We start from the raw sequence: 17,467 nt of genomic DNA on the forward strand, positions 1-17,467 counted from the left end.
ATGGCAGACGTGCAAACTTTCTCTCTTGGTCTTCTCCCCACCCACCCTCATTCTTCTAAGAGGTCACACTTTTTTATGCAGCAAAGCAAGTTAGCGCACTGGTGACCAGACTCAGGAATTGCTTACTATGCTGAATCTCTTTTTGCCCAAAATGAGTGTTATGAAAATCAATCAGGAACAGTGTCAGTTTATAAGGACTCAGAGAAAAAGGCCATTCTAATCTCCTCTCCAATAATCTATTTAACACTTTTGCCAAAGTCAACCAACAGTACTATTCTTCTCTGTAAGCCCATGCTTTAAAAACCTAAGGGGTTCTTTCCTTTTCTTTTGGGACTGGGACCCGGTACATTCTAAGTGTTCACATGGGGTTTGACACAGTTGTTTGAGTATTAACTCCCTTACCCGTTAATGATAGTGCTTTGAAAAAATGTTAACCTGTCACAATCTCCACTGAAAACAAAGTAGCTCAGCTACACGAATAGAATGAAAAACATTTCACAGCATTTTCAGTGACTATAATCACATCTAGTCCTCTCTGTTTATAGTGATCTTTAAGGACCCCTGAGCCTTTCAGACGAATTTTTAAAAGGAATACATTTCCAAGTAAAACAGTTCAATATAAATGTTTTTTTTCTCTAACATCCTAGAAATCTTTATTAGAATTGCATTTCTCAAAACTGGACTTGTACTGATATCTGAGGAGCTGCTCATAACTCCAGATTTCTTTTTATTGTAATGAACTGGCCATACCTTCCAGCTCCCTGCAGCCAAGTTCTGCAGGGCGCCTGCCGCCCCTTCCAGCGTGTCTGGATTTGAGCACTCAGAGAGCAGTGTGAGGTAGGGTTTGACTATTGATGGGTGCCACAGCATCTGGATCCCTTTTGGTGGTTCGGCACAGTCTGGAAGAGGTCCTACTCCATCCCACTGGTGGAAGAAAAACAAGAGAGCAAACATCTTTAACATCTTTATGCTTCCCAACATTGCCTTCCTCAAACATTACAGGCGAAAACAAAAGCAGAGCATTAGCACATTTGCTGAACATAGACTGCATGGAGGCTACTGCATCAGCAGTCCAGGGATCACTAAAAGTGGAAGCCATTCCTGCCCAGCGAGAGCTTGGGATCGAGGGTGGAGGGCGGGTTGGCGTATGCACACAAGAGAATGTAACTGGCAGAAGAAGTGGATAAGCTCTCCAAGAATGATTCTAACATGTTGCTGTAGGAAGGAAGGGGAAGAGATGAATTAATTTTAATTTTGATTGAGCAGGTTGGAAGAAGGATAAAGATCAAAGTAGCATATTTTATAGTAAGCATACTACAGGTGTTGCGTAACAGTTACCGACAATCAAATGCCCTCACTGCTTGTGCATAATCGTTAATGTGATAAACGCCTATATAATTTGTTACATACATACAAATTGGGTTCTATTGTTGCATCTAACAAATGACAAAATCGATAAAAGAGAGAAAACTGCTATGGTTTATTAGACACATTGACATGAGCTATAGGCAAATCTAGATCTTAGAGCAATCATGATAGTTTAGTTTGCTTTGATTTGAATCTAATGAATAACAGGATAATGTGTAATTCAAAATTAATTACCCATAATTTAGAAATTATGGCTTACATGCACAAAGGAATACCAGTCAACCATTAAGAATGATACTTATGAAGACTATGTGGCAACTTGGACAAATTATAACAATAAAAGTTAAATGATCAAAGCAGGATGCAAAGTAGTATGGGATTTGCACATTATTCCAAGTAAAATGCATCATAAAACACCTGTAATTATCATAAAAATTTATTAATACAATGTCTTTTTCTCTACATTTCAAACTTCCTGTTCTATCACTCTTACAATTTAAAACATACTAAAAATTAAAATAATGATTCTGATCTGTGATTGCACAAAGGCTTTGTCTTTTGTGAAAATAAAGAGTATAACAAAGTTAGAAATGAAAGATGCTATGCTTTTAGAAAAAAATACACATATTCAGTTCTGAGAAAAATCACAGTAAAATAAAACAATTTCTTTATAATTTTAGTGTGAGAAAATGAAGATACTTAGCTCATTAGTGTTTATGAATGATTACTTAAAAATACACTGTAAATGACACATGCTAAACATACTTGCAGATATTTTATGTACATACATATACATGCATGTATATATATGTGTGTGTATAAATATGAAAAACAAAACCATATTTCTGAATGTAAGTTCCTTAATTCTGACAGTTTTACTGCAAGAAAATACATGCTTACTTTGTATCCTTGCCACATAAAAATAGAAAAGTGGATAGAGATAGCTGTTGATACAAATAGTTTCAAAAACTTCATTATTTATTTCCCGAAATAAGCTAAACTGCATGTCTTCTTTTCCTCAATAATGATACAGCTTAGTTTAAATCAAGGGTCAAGCTCAGAGATGAACGACATCCCATTAAAGGTCATTTTCAATGAACATGTCACTCAATTTTAACTTTGTAACAAGGACACTCAGTGTGGGAAGCTTCCTGTCCTTTTAACCGAAGCCACTTCCTAACTATTCAAGGATGACTTTGCACCTGTGAACAGCCTATCAATAAAACCAATACATCTCCTTTAAATTAAAAAAAGAAGGAAGTGAACTAGCCTCACCACATTGCTCCTAGTTCATTATTTGATCCTGGCTTGCTGCACTGAATAGAAAGTGGGCACTAGAAAAAGACAGCAGTCATTCTGTAGGTTTGCCAGTTTCAATGACAAAGCAGTAGCAATATTGGCCTCTCAAAGGAGACCAGCTTGGGGTAGTGAATCTATCTGCTAGAGTAACAAGAAATGGCAAATTATTTCTTTCATTTCATTTTATATCTTGCTATCTCCTTAAAAATTTAAAGCAATATTTTCATATAAAAATGTGATAAAATTCAGAAAAATAAAAATGTGACACTTCCGACTCAATATGGATAGATTTTCCTCTCATGTAAGAGCTAACCTAACAGCGAGAGGTACAGAGAAGTAATATTTGCATGCTCATTCCAAAAAGAGGAAAAAGTAGCCATGTTATGTTTTGCTGGGTTTCATCGTGTTCTCCTTTTCTAACTTCTGTGCAATAAAGCGGGATAAATGGTTAAGTCAGTAGAAAATTTTCTTCAGGCTCTGATGTGTCATCTATGTATCTCTTAAATACCTTTTATTACAATCCTTTCTTAATAGCTACAGAGAGAATCTGAAGGAAATAAAAGGACAACTGATGTGAACACAGATAATCTTTGATGGCAACTGGAGATGGAGTTCAAAGGGGATTCTTGGCTATTTTAGCACGTTGATATTGAAGAAAAAGGACTATCTCAAAACCAGTAAATGTATCTGCCAGACCTTTATCGGGGTACTTTATTCGAACTTTTATTAAGTTAACAGGGAGAAAAGTATCATAAGTTAATAGGGGGAAAAGCCCATTAAAATAGATTTCTATCAGCTGTAAAATGACTGGAAGTATTCTGTAAGACTTCGGTTAACATGCTTGACACTATTTTGTCCAGCTCATCAACATCAACAAGGCAGCAGGACAATGGCAAAGTTATGACAGACTGATGCAGGTGAGACAAGTCTGCACATGCAAACTTTTGAGGCTCGAATATGAAGATTCATGAAAAATCATGGGATATACAACTCTTTCACCAAAGTAGAAATACTTTATTTACAAATTTAAATATAAGGTGCTTCTATTCTAAAGTATCTACAAAAACGGGACATTATCTGAAGGCAAGCAAATGGCTTTAATCTGTAACATAATTGAAGCAGTGACCACACAGTGATTTAGACCTGAAGAACACAAGACTAAACTTAAAAATCTTGTGCAAACTGTGTTTATTTTGGACAATGTCTTGAGAACCTACCACCAAAAACTCTTTAAGAGCTTGAAATAAGCAAAGAATACATAAAGAAGCAAAATGTCATCAAGTTGGGAGAGAGAACTTTCCATATAATAAAGAAAGAGCACACGAAGATAAAGTATTTCCAGGACAGCAGTGGTGGCAATGCCAGAAAAGGATTTTTTTAGTTATGTTATCTGTATGATGACCACATATAAGTGTGTGTGTGTGTGTGTATGTCTTCATCCCTCAAGATGCAGTTTAAAAGTTAAGCAGAATAGAGAAAGTGAAAGAAATAGCATGAGGAGAGAGGCATTTGTGGTTTTAAACAAGTTTTTTTGCTGGGTTTCATCTTGTTCCAGCTTGGGGGAAATTTTCAATGAAAATGTCCCTTCCTCCTCAGAATTTTACCGCTTATGTTTAAGAGTTACATAAATGTTCCACAATTCTGTGTAACAAGTTAATTTTCATCTGTTATATTTTAACAAATAAATTTTGCAAAAGTTCTAGCATCCCTTGAGTCTTACACATATTACTTAAATGTTCAAATTACACTTTGTGCAAGTCATTCACATGTTGTTGAATAGGAAAATAGACCAAAGAATATATTAATAGCATAATATTAAACCTCCTCTTATGAATTGTCTTGCTTATAGAAATTTCTAATTTTACACACATATTTAGAGTGCATAAAGCTAAGGATTAAGGTGGCTATAACCAGAGTGTTTGAAAACTGAGTAATTGAGAATTAGAGCTCTGTTGGAGACAGGCTGGCAGCAAAGCAGTGAGTGTATATAGATCATAGAACAAAACAACAGATCGACTTTTTGCCACCCCAAATAGTGCCTCACTCAATAACGTATCAGCACTTTTCTTTACTGGCTTCAAATATATGACTGCATGACTAATATCCATAAAAAAACAGCCAATAGTTTCTGTCATTCCATTTCTAAAACTGTATAGAACTGAAAATATGTATGTTCTCATTAAGAAGGTAATGATCAAAAATATTTGGAAAAAAAAAAAAAGAGGACATCAAGCTTCCCCAGATAGAAGGTCAAGGGGCTGCTGAAATTTAGGCATGATGGTTTTTGATATGGTCACCATCAGCACAGAGCATACATCATGGCCCCTGGAAAAAAGGTCTGCTTAGGAAGAAAATAACAGATGCATGGGGATATGCACAATGTGTATGTTAAAAAGAAGGAAAACGAAAGAGCCTTTCTTTGGATTTGCTTTAAATACTTTTGCTTCTATGTAGGACTTAAATTATATTTAAAAGATTTTTTTTTTTTTTTTTTTTTTTTTTTTTTTTTGAGACAGAGTCTCACTCTGTCACCCAGGCTAGAGTGCAGTGGTATGATCTTGGCTCACTGCAACCTCTGGCTCCTGGGTTGGAGCAATTCTCCTGCTTCAGCCTCCTGAGTAGCTGGGATTACAGGTGTGCTCCATCACGCCCAGCTAATTTTTGTAATTTTAGTAGAGACAGGGTTTCGCCATGTTGGCCAGGCCGGTCTTGTACTCCTGACCTCAGATGATCCACCCACTTTGGCCTCCCAGAGTGCTGGGATTACAGGCATGAGCCACTGCCCTGGGCCTATTTAAAAGATTTCTATCTCAGTTGGGTAGAAAGACTGGAAGCCATTTGTTCCTTATATGAAGAGAAAGATGTAACTTAGGGATAAAAACCTGAAAGTAGGCTGGGCACAGTGGCTCATGCCCATAATCCCAGCATTTTGGGAGGCCGAGGCAGGCGGGTCGCTTGAGGTCAGGAGTTTGAGACCAGCCTGGCCAACATGGTGAAACCCTGTCTCTACAAAAACACAAAAATTAGCTGGGTGAGGTCAGGACTTTGAGACTAGCCTGGCCAACATGGTGAAACACCATCTCTACAAAAATACAAAAATTAGCTGGGTGTGATGGTGCACACCTGTAATTCCAGCTACTCAGGAGACTGAGGCAGGAGAATCACTTGAACTCCGGGAAGTGGAGTTTGCAGTGAGCTGAGATGGCGCCATAGCACTGCAGCCTGGGTGACAGAGCGAGACTCTGTCTCAAAAACAAAAAACAAACAACAACAAAAAAACCCCTGAAAGCAAAGATGTTACATACTATATTAAAAACAAAGAGATTTTGTAAATATGAGGTTCTTTAAGTTACGGAGAGTCACAGGAGTACTCTAATTATCAGATTCATAAAAGCCCCCTAATGAATGAGAAGAATTATAAGACAATTTACAAGGCTTGGTGAGCCATCCTACAGCTGCCCTAGTCTCTGATCTCCAATGCACTGGGCTGGGTACTGAGGAGACACCAACAAGGAGCAGTCAGAGAATATGGAGAAGGATTTTCATTTCAGGAGGAGTGCTAAAATACACAGCTCCTCTTCCCACCTGTCACAGGAGTCATTCAGTCTCAGCCAATCAAGTTTGTGCGCAGAAAAGACCTTTTACTGCTGAGTCGTATCTTCAGAACATAAACAGAAAAGGCTGGCTTCACCGGCGGGATGCATCTCTATTACCTAGATTGCTCTACCAATTAGGGAGCATCACAGTCATTACATATGTGCAGGCTCACTTTCATTTTTTAAGATATTTCGGTGAAATAAGCAACAGACCAGAGATGCTGCAAGATAAAAGGAGGAGAGCTGCAGCATCAGGGAAACATTCTGATTTTAAGATCCCACTCTTTCCTCTCAGGGGAAGTCACACATTGCAAAATGTAGGAAGAGAAGATGGCTCTAAGTAGGTAAACTGTCAGAGAATGTTCTCTCAAGCAGGGTTTGGTTTAATTAAGCTGCAGCCAGCACTAGGTACTTTAAAAAGCAACATTCAAAACCCAAGTCCGTCCACCGTCTGCCACTCTTGCTTGGCTTGCTTTGAACAGCAGAGTTATTACATAATTTGCCTTTATAGTGTTTCATGGCCACTTCCAGCTTTTGGGGGGTTAAAGGCGGAAGGATAGAGGTGATGGGTATTCAAAAACTCCAGTTAACTGTAAAAAGCCAGAAAGAAATGATTCTTTGTGTCGATTCTTAGGAATTTCAAAGAAAACGGTAGTGCGGGTGTCTGAATCCCCCAGGAGCTGTTCAGAAGACTTCAGCTGCGGCTGAGGCTGAGGCTGTGCAAAGAGGGGATAGAGCTGATGGCTAATTAGCTGTACTTATGTGGCACTGCGTTGTTTCCAGGCTCTCCTCGCAAAACACAGGAGGGGCTTTGCATTTGAGAGATTAGAAACCCGCATTAAAGAGGCAGACGGAGGTGCCGTCTGAACAAAGCGTTAGGGCAAAAGAGATTCAGGAATAGCCTTGCTGATGCACCTCCTTCTGGGGGGGCCCATGGGGCCAGGTGGGCACACACCCCTCAGGAGTGAAGCTGGTGATGCTGCCTACTCCACAGACTGGCATCACGAGGCCGGCCACTGTGCTGTGCCCCACAGAGGACAGCTGTCAAGGCTGCTCCATATGACTGGGCCTGCCTGTCCCTTCCCCAAGTCACTGTGATAGAATCAACTGGGGCATCACTGATGCTCATCTAGAATTCTCTCTGCTCCTAATTTGCCATCCACATCTCGGGAAACCTGGGACATGGCCGTCCCTGTTACTACCTTCTAAAGGGTCTTTGTCCCTGACATGCCAACCTCCTTCAGATAACCCTGTGGTCTTGGTTATTTATTTATATGTTCAGAAAAATGTCCTTCAAAGGCCAATCTAGTCCAATGGTCTCAAGCAGGGCAATTTTAACACCCAGGGGGACCAGCGGCAATGTCTAGGGACATTTTGGTTGTCGCGGCTGTGGCAAAAGTGCTACTGGCATCCAGTGGGTCGAGTCCAGGGAGGCTGGAAAATACTCTGCAATGCACAGGCCAGCTCCCTGGAACAGAGAGGTATGCTGCCCCACATGTGACCAGTGCCGAGGCTGAGAGGCCCTGGTCAAGTTGTAAAACAGTATTGATAGACACATGCACACGTATGTTTATTGCGGCACTACTCACAACAGCAAAGACTTGGAACCAACCCAAATGTCCATCAATGACAGACTGGATTAAGAAAAGGTGGCACAGGCCGGGCGCGGTGGCTCAAGCCTGTAATCCCAGAACTTTGGGAGGCCGAGACGGGCGGATCACGAGATCAGGAGATCGAGACTATCCTGGCTAACACGGTGAAACCCCATCTCTACTAAAGAATACAAAAAAACTAGCCAGGCGAGGTGGCGGGCGCCTATAGTCCCAGCTACTCGGGAGGCTGAGGCAGGAGAATGGCGTAAACCCGGGAGGCGGAGCTTGCAGTGAGCTGAGATCCGGCCATTGCACTCCAGCCCGGTTGACAGAGCGAGACTCCGTCTCAAAAAAAAAAAAAAAAAAAAAAAAGAAAAGGTGGCACATATACACCATGGAATACTATGCAGCCATAAAAAAGGATGAGTTCATGTCCTTTGTAGGGACGTGGATGAAGCTGGAAACCATCATTCTCAGCAAACTAGCGCAAGAACAGAAAACCAAACACCGTATGTTCTCACTCATAGGTGGGAATCGAACAATGAGAACACTTGGACACAGGAAGGGGAACATCACACACCAGGGCCTGTTGTGGGGTAGGGGGAGGGGGGAGGGATAGCATTAGGAGATATACCTAATGTAAATGACAAGTTAATGGGTGCAGCACACCAACATGGCACATGTATACATATATAACAAACCTGCACATCGTGCACATGTACCCTAGAACTTAAAGTATAATAATAATAAAAGAAAACTAAACAAGACACCTGAAACAGAGTTTTAAGTCTATAAACTCACTGAAACTAAAATAGCAGCACTTTTAGGTGATGGGCTATATTTTCTACTAGAAGTGAGAAAGAAGTAGAAGAATCTGGTTCATCCATGGATAATGGCAGAGGAGAGTTGCTGCACAGAAATGCACAGTCGTGACCTTTGCAGGCTCATGAGATAAGTTGCTTCCAGGACATGAAATATCATGCCTTGAGTCAACAAGTTCCCAGCATATGGTGAGGTGAAGGCCGAGAGAGACTGTACTCGAACCAGCCAAGAGGAACAGGCGGCAGCTGAAAGAAGCAGATGGTTAGAAAGGAAATGGTATTAAGCGGCAAAAGAAAGAGTATGGTTACTAAGGAGAAAATGAAAACTGTCTTGAAAGAAAGAAAAACCACCTGTGATATTAGGAAATGGAAGCCTAGGAGCATTGAAATGTCATGAGGAGCAGATCCGTGAAGTGATAACAAAAAATCAAGTCCATGAACAGAAACTGTCACTGACATTTAGAGTGATTAAGATAAATTCCGGTTTGTGTATTGAAAGTCTTAAAAGCATGCATTTGGTCTAGTTATTTCACTTCTAAGAATTCATTCTTAAGAAGTGATTAAGGGGGTAGGTGAGATTTAACTACACAGATGTTGATTACAGTTTACATTAGTACAAACTTGGAAGCAACCTGATTTTCTAGGAATAGGGGATTGGTTCGCCACATCATGGTATTCCTCTGCCATGGAATTCACAGCAGTTCTTCCGCATTTCAGTGTGAAGAACTGCTTACTGGCAAGGAAAAATGTCAGTCTGTGTCAAATGATAAGCTGTCATAAAGCGGTCAGCAAAGTGACACAGAGCAGACTTGTGCCTCCATCTTCCTGCCCATCAGTGGTATGCCAAGGTGGGCAGTGGGGGCTGTCACCCGGGGGCAGGTAGTAAGAGACTGCAGTCTTTGCAGGAAATGTACAGGCAATGAAATGAATACAAGTTGGGTTTTTGTTCATTACCATGTGCAGATAATGCTACATGATTTCACTGGTAAGAGACCCCTCCCCACAAGGATAGAGAGCCCCCTACTCCCTAAGCACCCTGAATAGCCACTACATGCCTTTTTTCTTTATTAAAAGTATGCCCAAGGTTCACCTAGGGTCATGGTTGTCACAAAAGACTACAATTCCCAACCTCCCTCGCAGCTCTGGTGCCACTACGGAGTCAGTCTCGGCCACAGGGATGTAACAGTGATGTGTGCAGCTTCTGGGTGGGGCCCTAAAGGAAAGGGTACTCCTGTCTTCTTTCCCCCATTTCCACTCCTGAACTATGGATGTGAAGAGCCAGACTCTGGACCATGAGGAGGAAGGCAGCACCCTGAAGATGACAGCCCCATAAAATACAAGGAGCCTGACTTCTGAAGACTCATGAGACTGGAGTTCTCTATCAGTGAAAATACACTTACTGACTATAAGATCTTATGAATTTTGCTGTCTGATATGGCCTCTAACAGAAAAACATCTGAAAGGATATATGCCGAGATGTAAGTTGTAATTGTGAATCTCTCCAGGAGGAGGCATGCGAAGGTGTGGGTATGATTTTCTTCTTGGAGCTTAGTGCTATTTTACTCACATATTATTTACATGTGAAGTGTGTACATGTATACCTAGATATTTATCATTAATATCTATTTTGTCTGAAATGAGAAGAAACTGTTATTTAAAGTTCAAATCTCCATTGTGGTCATTTTAACTACTAATAAAATTCATGTTTGTGCTTTGGGACATGCATGCTGTTTGTTTAGTGATAGAATCTCACTTTTGGGTCAAGAGCATCCAAATGACACAGCAGGAAACGTGTGAGGCTGTTGAAGAAGTGGTGGCCAATACTGATATCCTGAAAATCCAGGAAAACCTTGTAGGTGATGGCATTTCATGATATCTCATAATACCTTCGGTGCAAATAATTTGTTTAGTCTGGCAGGATCAAAAGTCCTGTTTCTCCTGGGATACTGTGACACACACGCATATACCTTTGTTGCATATTAACTTAAGTTCTTAGATGATAATAGTAATTTAGATGGTGCATTCGTTTTGGTGGTGATTGCAGATTCAGAATACCGACTAACAATAAGACAAATGCAGCACTGTCATGAGAGACTGGGGAACAGCTCAAAACACAGGGAGGGAGGACTGCAGAAGACGTTTGGCTCACAGTGGCCCTTAGGGGCCAAGTTTCACCAGGAAAGAAACCCGTGAGTCTGGGAAAAGTCACAGTTATGAGCATCCACCCACAATGAAACCCACAGCAAGGGCTAGGGGCCACCACAGGCCACAGTGTAAATGGGGCCAGGCATTGGGCTAGAAGTCACAGACTGAAATCAGACCCACACAGTCCTTTTCCCCAGAAAATTGGCTCTCTTTGGGGATCAGTTGCTATACTTACCCCATAATATGATAATAACTAGCAGAGAAGTTTAAATAAAATTATGGAGAAGTAGATTAGGGAGCAACAGTTTACTTGAAAGAAGTTTCGGAAAGACAGAGGGGATGTTTAATCTGCTCTTGAATGATTATTCTCCAAGTAGTGAGTGGGGAAAGGGAGGAAAGGGAGGGCCAGGCAGTGGAACAGCACGAACAGAAGCCTAGAGGCTGGTCTGTGGGATCCTCAGACAGGCCAGGAAAGTGTGAGGACAAGAGGCCTTGAAAACTCTTCCAAGACATATCTTTCATCATGGGAAAAATAAGGGAGCACTGAAGTTTTACACAGAATCCCATTCCTGTTGCTTTTATGTATAAAATAGCACCCTGTATATCACTGGTGAATCTTCCAGTCATCTATGCATTTGGCATCTACAACTTAGGAAAGCCATGAAAAAGAGCAAACATATTTCCTCTTAAATTGACTACAGCTTACTCAGTGGTGAAACAAAGATTATCGTGAAAGAAGACCTACCAGATAAAAAGAGTGGATCAGAATCCTGTTTGAATGGATAGGTTTGTCTCCTCACCCATGTGGATAGATATATATTTTTTACCCATTTGAATTAAATAACTTTAATTTATAAGCTAAAAAGGGAGGTTTTGAATTCCAGCAGGTCCTGCTTATTTAGTTTTTGTTTTTCCTCAGTGGCCCTCTGCACACGGTCAATCTCACACCACGAGCATCTTGAAGAAGGTCTGACCTGGCCAGCAGCTGGTGGAGGACAATGTCCCGTCACCTCCAAACCACGTCGAAACAGTACCCACTTCAGGACACCATCACAGGATCGCTGGCCATAGACCAAGGTGAAAAACCAAAAAATGCTTATTGCTACAAAAGGTGCAAAATGTAAATGAATCCATTTTGTTTCCTCCTATTTCCCTGGACCCCAATCTTCGGATTTCCCCCACCAACACTGCAGTGACAGGCTGCTGGCACAAAGCCCTGCTGAGGGCAGGGAGGGTCCTGCTGGGGGAGATGCACCTTCTTGGCAGATGACATGCAGACTGTTTCATGGGAGGTTTTGCCCAAAATGGACTAGAGAAACTAGCAATTCCTTAGAATTCAGCAACAGGCACAGAGCAGATTCAGAAATGGATGAGTTGGCAAGGACCTCTTAGACCAGAATATGAAGCACAGAGTGTCAAACACTTCTGCACACGGGAGCTCACAGTCTGGTACTTCTAGACTAGAACGGCCTAGAAGTCTGATACTTCTTGTATGGTTCAAGAGGAACCATTTCTTGAACTAACAGCATGCATGCAACATCTTTTTGTATCATATATTTTATTGAATTATCCCTACAGGGATTTTTAAAAAAAAGTTTCTGAGATTTTTCTTACAGGTAAATTTGACATGCAGAATATTATAGTGTCTTTTAAAGGTCAAGAATACCAATGCCGAAGTCAAGGGTCAACATAAATTTCTGGGCTAGAAAAAGCTCTAGAGGCCATCATTAAACCAATTATTATTTGTATCACTTTTATTCTTGTTATAATATTTGGCTACTCTGTCCTGGAAGGTCTGTGTTGTAGACTAGATAACCTTTCATTTTCCAAAATCTCTTACACCTTTCAGTGAGGTATAAATTTCTCTGAAAAAAAACATACGCTTTTATAAGCATACATTAACTTAGTGCCTTTATGAACATTAGTTTTTAAAGGCCATTTGCAAAGATTACAAATGTAATTTCCATCGTAGAATATTTATAAATACAGAAGTACAAAAAGAATCGATTATTGTCTTCTCCTGGATCTTACTCTGCTTTTTCAAGAAACACACACATTTTGTACATGCAGATAGCATTTTGGATTTGCATATGAGACATATCATACAAAACTGGCCAGACTATATCTGTACCATCTATACCTATATTTATGTACACACCTGTTTCTATACTGCTTTTTTCCACTTTACTTGTATTATATATTTTCTCTAATCTCTGAATACTCTTTAAAAACCTGACTTGATATGTAGTAGAGATTCCAGGGGACAAATGATATCCACCAGTTTTACATCTGCAAACCCAGAACTCTCTGTAAGCTACTTGATGAGATAAATCAGTTTCCAGGCCCTGAAGTTAACCTCTGTTCCAGTGTTAGCAAAGGTGGGCCTGCTTTGTCCTCCCATCGCTCCCTGTCCTGGTGGGGCCTGTGGTGAGGGGTTTGTTCTCTCAGGAGCAGCCCAGGACAGGGGCAGAGGCTGTTCTGATGCATCAGGGTTGTGAGTTGCTGCCTAGCGGTCTTCGTTTTGCTGCAGGGGAACCTACTACCAGTTGCAGCAGGTGAGGGCCATTCTGTTCTCAAGAGGCCTCCGGCTCCGGCTGAATACTGTTCTGAATTCATCTGAATTGTCCCCCATGGCCAAGTTTCTAATGCCATCCTGTGGAAGGGCTGTGAATTCTCTGTTAACCCCATTTCCAATGGGACGTGTGAGACTGAAAATCTAAACGCTTCAAAACCAGCGATTACATACACGTTGGATCTTTGGCCTCCCTGTCTCTCTCTGTTTCCCTTCTTTTACCACATCTCCTATTCCACCCATCCCTGTCACCTGGATGGCGCCAAACCCAGCTCCGACAATGCCCTAAGCACATGTGTGAAGTAACACAGCACCTGCTCAGAGGTGGAATGTCAGAGCCTGCTAGGGCCTCAGGTGTCTTTTTTTCTTTTTTAAGTAATTTCCTATCTTGGCTCAACTGCGAGATGTGGGAGAAGTCATTTCATGTCCCACCGTCTCAGCTGGGAAATTCCCACAGGAAAATTGTGCAAACGCATTAGTGATTTTACCTCCTGATGAAAATGCAGGGCTCATTCTCTATATATTGAGGAAATATTAAAGTTGCAATTAGGGAAGGGGATAATTGCATGCAGCTGCAAGCAGCCCGCATCACCTGATCTTGGGATTTCTTTTTCTTCTTCTTCTTGCCCCAGCAACCCGAGCTCTCGGTGTCCTTGCCATTGGCCTCGCCACAGAGTAGCCCGTCCAGCTCGTCCGTGCCCATGTGCTGTCCCTGAGACGTTTCTGCCGCCAGCCGGTACGAGAGGTTCCTTAAAATGCACACACAGTTTTCAACGGTCTGCAGAACCCAAAAAGAAAAGGGGGAAACAGGGGAAGGAATGAATAAAACTGGCACTCAGCACTCCATTCTTCCACCTGGAAAGGCATCTTTCTCCACGGACACATTTCTCTTTGGAAGTGTTTAGCTGACAGCTGCTGAAAGCTCCCCTGACAGCCACAGTGGAAAACAATTAGAGAAACTTGGAAAGGTCTTAGGACCTTTTCTCCCCCACAAAGAAATGACTTATCAGCAATAGTTACTTCTATAAACATCTGTTACTGTTGAGTGAAATTCACTTGTGAGAAGGGAAGAATGTACAACCATGAGAGATCCCAAATATCATCCACTAACACACAGTGCCCCACCTCTGACTCCCGGGCTGGGGATCAGGGATCGGATAATGAGGAGTCAAAGACTTAGAATTTCGGTCAGCTCTAGTGGGGGACGTATTTACTGCCCACCAGAGCATTTTCTGAGTGTCAAGGCCACAGGTACAAACCAGGGTTGTCCCAGGAAAGTGAGGGGCTGTGATGACCTGAGGGCATAAATATTTTTAGTCTCCATTGTTTTGAGATGCCTGACACTCATGTTTTCTTAGCCAAAAGGTTAAATAATGGTTAAGGCCACCTGTTGTGGAGCTGTACACCTGCAGAACCCTAGGTGTCTGATTTAGATGTGGGACTTTGGAATGCACTTGACATCTCTGGGACACGGTGTACCCTTCTGTAAAATGGTCATAACAGGACCCACATCTTAGGTTGCTTGTGCATGAGGTGAGCTAAAATATGTGTGCGGTAGGCAGAATAATGGCCCTCCCACAAGGTCTACATCTTAATCTCTGGAACCTGCGAATATGTTAGGTTACATGGCTGGGAGGAGGTGGGAGTTGTTAAGCTAATCAGCTGCTTGTCACATGGGGAGGTTATTCAGATTGTTTGGGTGGGCCTGTGTCATCACAAGGTGCCTGTACATCAAAGAGGAAAGCAGGAGAGTCACAGTGATGTGATGTGAGAAGGATGTAGTTGGCCATGGCTGGATCTGAAGATGGTGGAAGGCGCCACAAGCCAAGGTATGTGGGCAGGGTCTAGATACTGGAATAGGGAAGGAAATAAATTCTCCCCAAGAGCCTCAAGAAGGAACGCAGACCTTACCACATTTTCAGTTTTTCCCAGTGATACCCATTTCAGACTCCTGGTCTCTAGAGCTATAAGATCATAAACCTGCATTGGGTTCAGCCACCAAGTTTGTGGTCATTGGTTACGACAGCAACAGGAAAGTAACACAACGTGCAAGTACTGGGAAGAAAGCTGGGCCACAGCAAATGCTCTTCAAAGGTTCGTATCATTAACGATGGCGGGAGACGGCACAGTGCAGAGGTCCAGAGAATGTGATCTAGGACTGCCGGCTTGGCTTATGATCCTGGGCCCACCAATTCACAAGCTGTGGGGCCTTGGTCAAAGTGCTTAATCTTTCTGTGCTTCTATATTTTCTTATTTGTAAATAGAGAGTCATATTAACAGTATCATGTACAGGCTGGGCGCGGTGGCTCACACCTGTAATCCCAGCACTTTGGGAGGCTGAGGCGGGCGGATCACGAGGTCAGGAGATTGAGACCATCCTGGCTAACAAGGTGAAACCCCGTCTCTACTAAAAATACAAAAATTAGCCAGGTGTGGTGGCGGGTGCCGGTAGTCCCAGCTACTCGGGAGGCTGAGGCAGGAGAATAGTGTGAACCCAGGAGGCGGAGTTTGCAGTGAGCCGAGATTGTGCCACTGCACTCTGGTCTGTGTGACAGAGCGAGACTCCTTTTCGAGAAAAACAACAACAACAACAATAACAACAAAAACAGTATCATGCACAGGGCAACAGTAAGGGTTAATAAGTTCAAAGATACAGCTCTTTGAATAGTGTCTGCTCAAAAGTATTTGCTAAAACACCAGCTGTAATAACTTGTGATTGCTGAGAAGAGGGGTGAGCAAACTGCCGCCCAGCGGTCCGATGCAGCCCACAGCTGGTTGTGCATGACAGGTTGTTTTCCTGCAGGACACCCAGGCCCATTTGTTTACGAATGATCTGTAGCTGCCTTCATGGTACAATGCAGAATTCCATGGTACAATGCAGAATTCCATGGCACAATGCAGAATTCCATGGCACAATGCAGAATTCCATGGCACAATGCAGAATTCCATGGCTGTGACTGAGATAGTATGGCCCACAACACTAGGAATATTATTCTCTGACCTTTTGCAGAAAACGTTTGCTGGTTAAGACAAAGCTGACCTTTTGACTCCAGGAACCATGGAAAGAGGGGAAAAATATCCAATTTTTAAAAGCGGCAAAATTATCATGGGGAAAAAAAAATAAACTGAGCCAAGTTTTATTTGAAGAATCTTACCAAGTTGGCTATCATTTTTTCAGGCACCTGCTACGTAACAGCCACCTGTGAAGGCACATAATACAATTCCATTGTACAGGTGAAGGCGAGGACAGCTAAAGCTGTGAGTACCTCCCACCAGACTGAGCTGCTTCTCTGCAGTCCTGGGGTGGGACTGGAATGGGCCGGGGCTGCTGGGATCGCAGTCCTGCACAGCTTCCCTCCACTGGCTGGAATCTGGTGAAAGGTAGCAGGTGTCCTGTACTTATTACCGAGGGCGTGAAAATCTACGAGGAAAACCAGTTTTCAGAAAATATCTCTGGAGCCTCTGTCATTCCAGACTTTTCTTGTCAGCTTTTCAAGGTGTCATGGGCTGCTAATCCCACAGACTCTGAGTCAACCTGATTTTCTATTCCAAGCATCCTCTCAGCATCAAAAACTGGACTGGCATGAAAGCACGTAAACTCAGGGCAATGCATGAAAGAGAGAAACGACTCTCATTGAAAGGAAAATGTTATGGCATAAGTCAGAATGATTTTTAAATCAGCTCAAACTGATTTTTCTTACATCAAAGACTTGGGAGAATAAACTTCTTTCGCATCCCACTGTTCGTCTTCCCCGGAGGCATCGCTGTTCCTCTGTTTAACAAATGACTACTGGGGAATAAATCTGCAGTTGTGAAAAGTGCTTTATAATCGAGCTGCAGCTGGGGAGATGATTTGGGAAGAAGCTAGAAGGAGGAGAGAAAGTAGGGATGGGGGTGGGTGGGGAGGGAGGAATGGGGGAAGGAAGGTCACAGGAACCACATTTATCTTTCATTTAAGCCTCCTGGAGTTTAGCAGTCTGGGTTGGTTTGGGAGAGTTACTTAATTCAAGAGCTTTTCTCTAAGGGGATGAGAAGAAAGAGAAAACAAAAGACTTGGGAGCCTAGCAGGAGGGT

The 17,467-nt window shown here is 42.2% G+C and overlaps 1 protein-coding gene across 7 annotated transcripts in view; it reads right to left on the minus strand.

Moving 5' to 3' along the window:
* Nucleotides 1-17,467, minus strand: part of CTNND2 (catenin delta 2) — a 933,747-nt gene that overhangs the window by 126,281 nt on the left and 789,999 nt on the right. For all 7 annotated transcript variants that reach the window (XM_026455692.1, XM_023218279.1, XM_023218276.2 and 4 more), the window contains 2 exons: nucleotides 13,986-14,171; nucleotides 751-924 (listed from right to left, as the gene is read on the minus strand). In XM_026455692.1, coding sequence (XP_026311477.1) covers nucleotides 751-924; nucleotides 13,986-14,171 — 360 coding nt within the window. The remainder of the gene's footprint in view (nucleotides 1-750; nucleotides 925-13,985; nucleotides 14,172-17,467) is intronic.

This window comes from Piliocolobus tephrosceles, chromosome 4, assembly GCF_002776525.5.
Source record: "Piliocolobus tephrosceles isolate RC106 chromosome 4, ASM277652v3, whole genome shotgun sequence".
In the NCBI taxonomy this organism is placed as follows: domain Eukaryota; kingdom Metazoa; phylum Chordata; class Mammalia; order Primates; family Cercopithecidae; genus Piliocolobus; species Piliocolobus tephrosceles.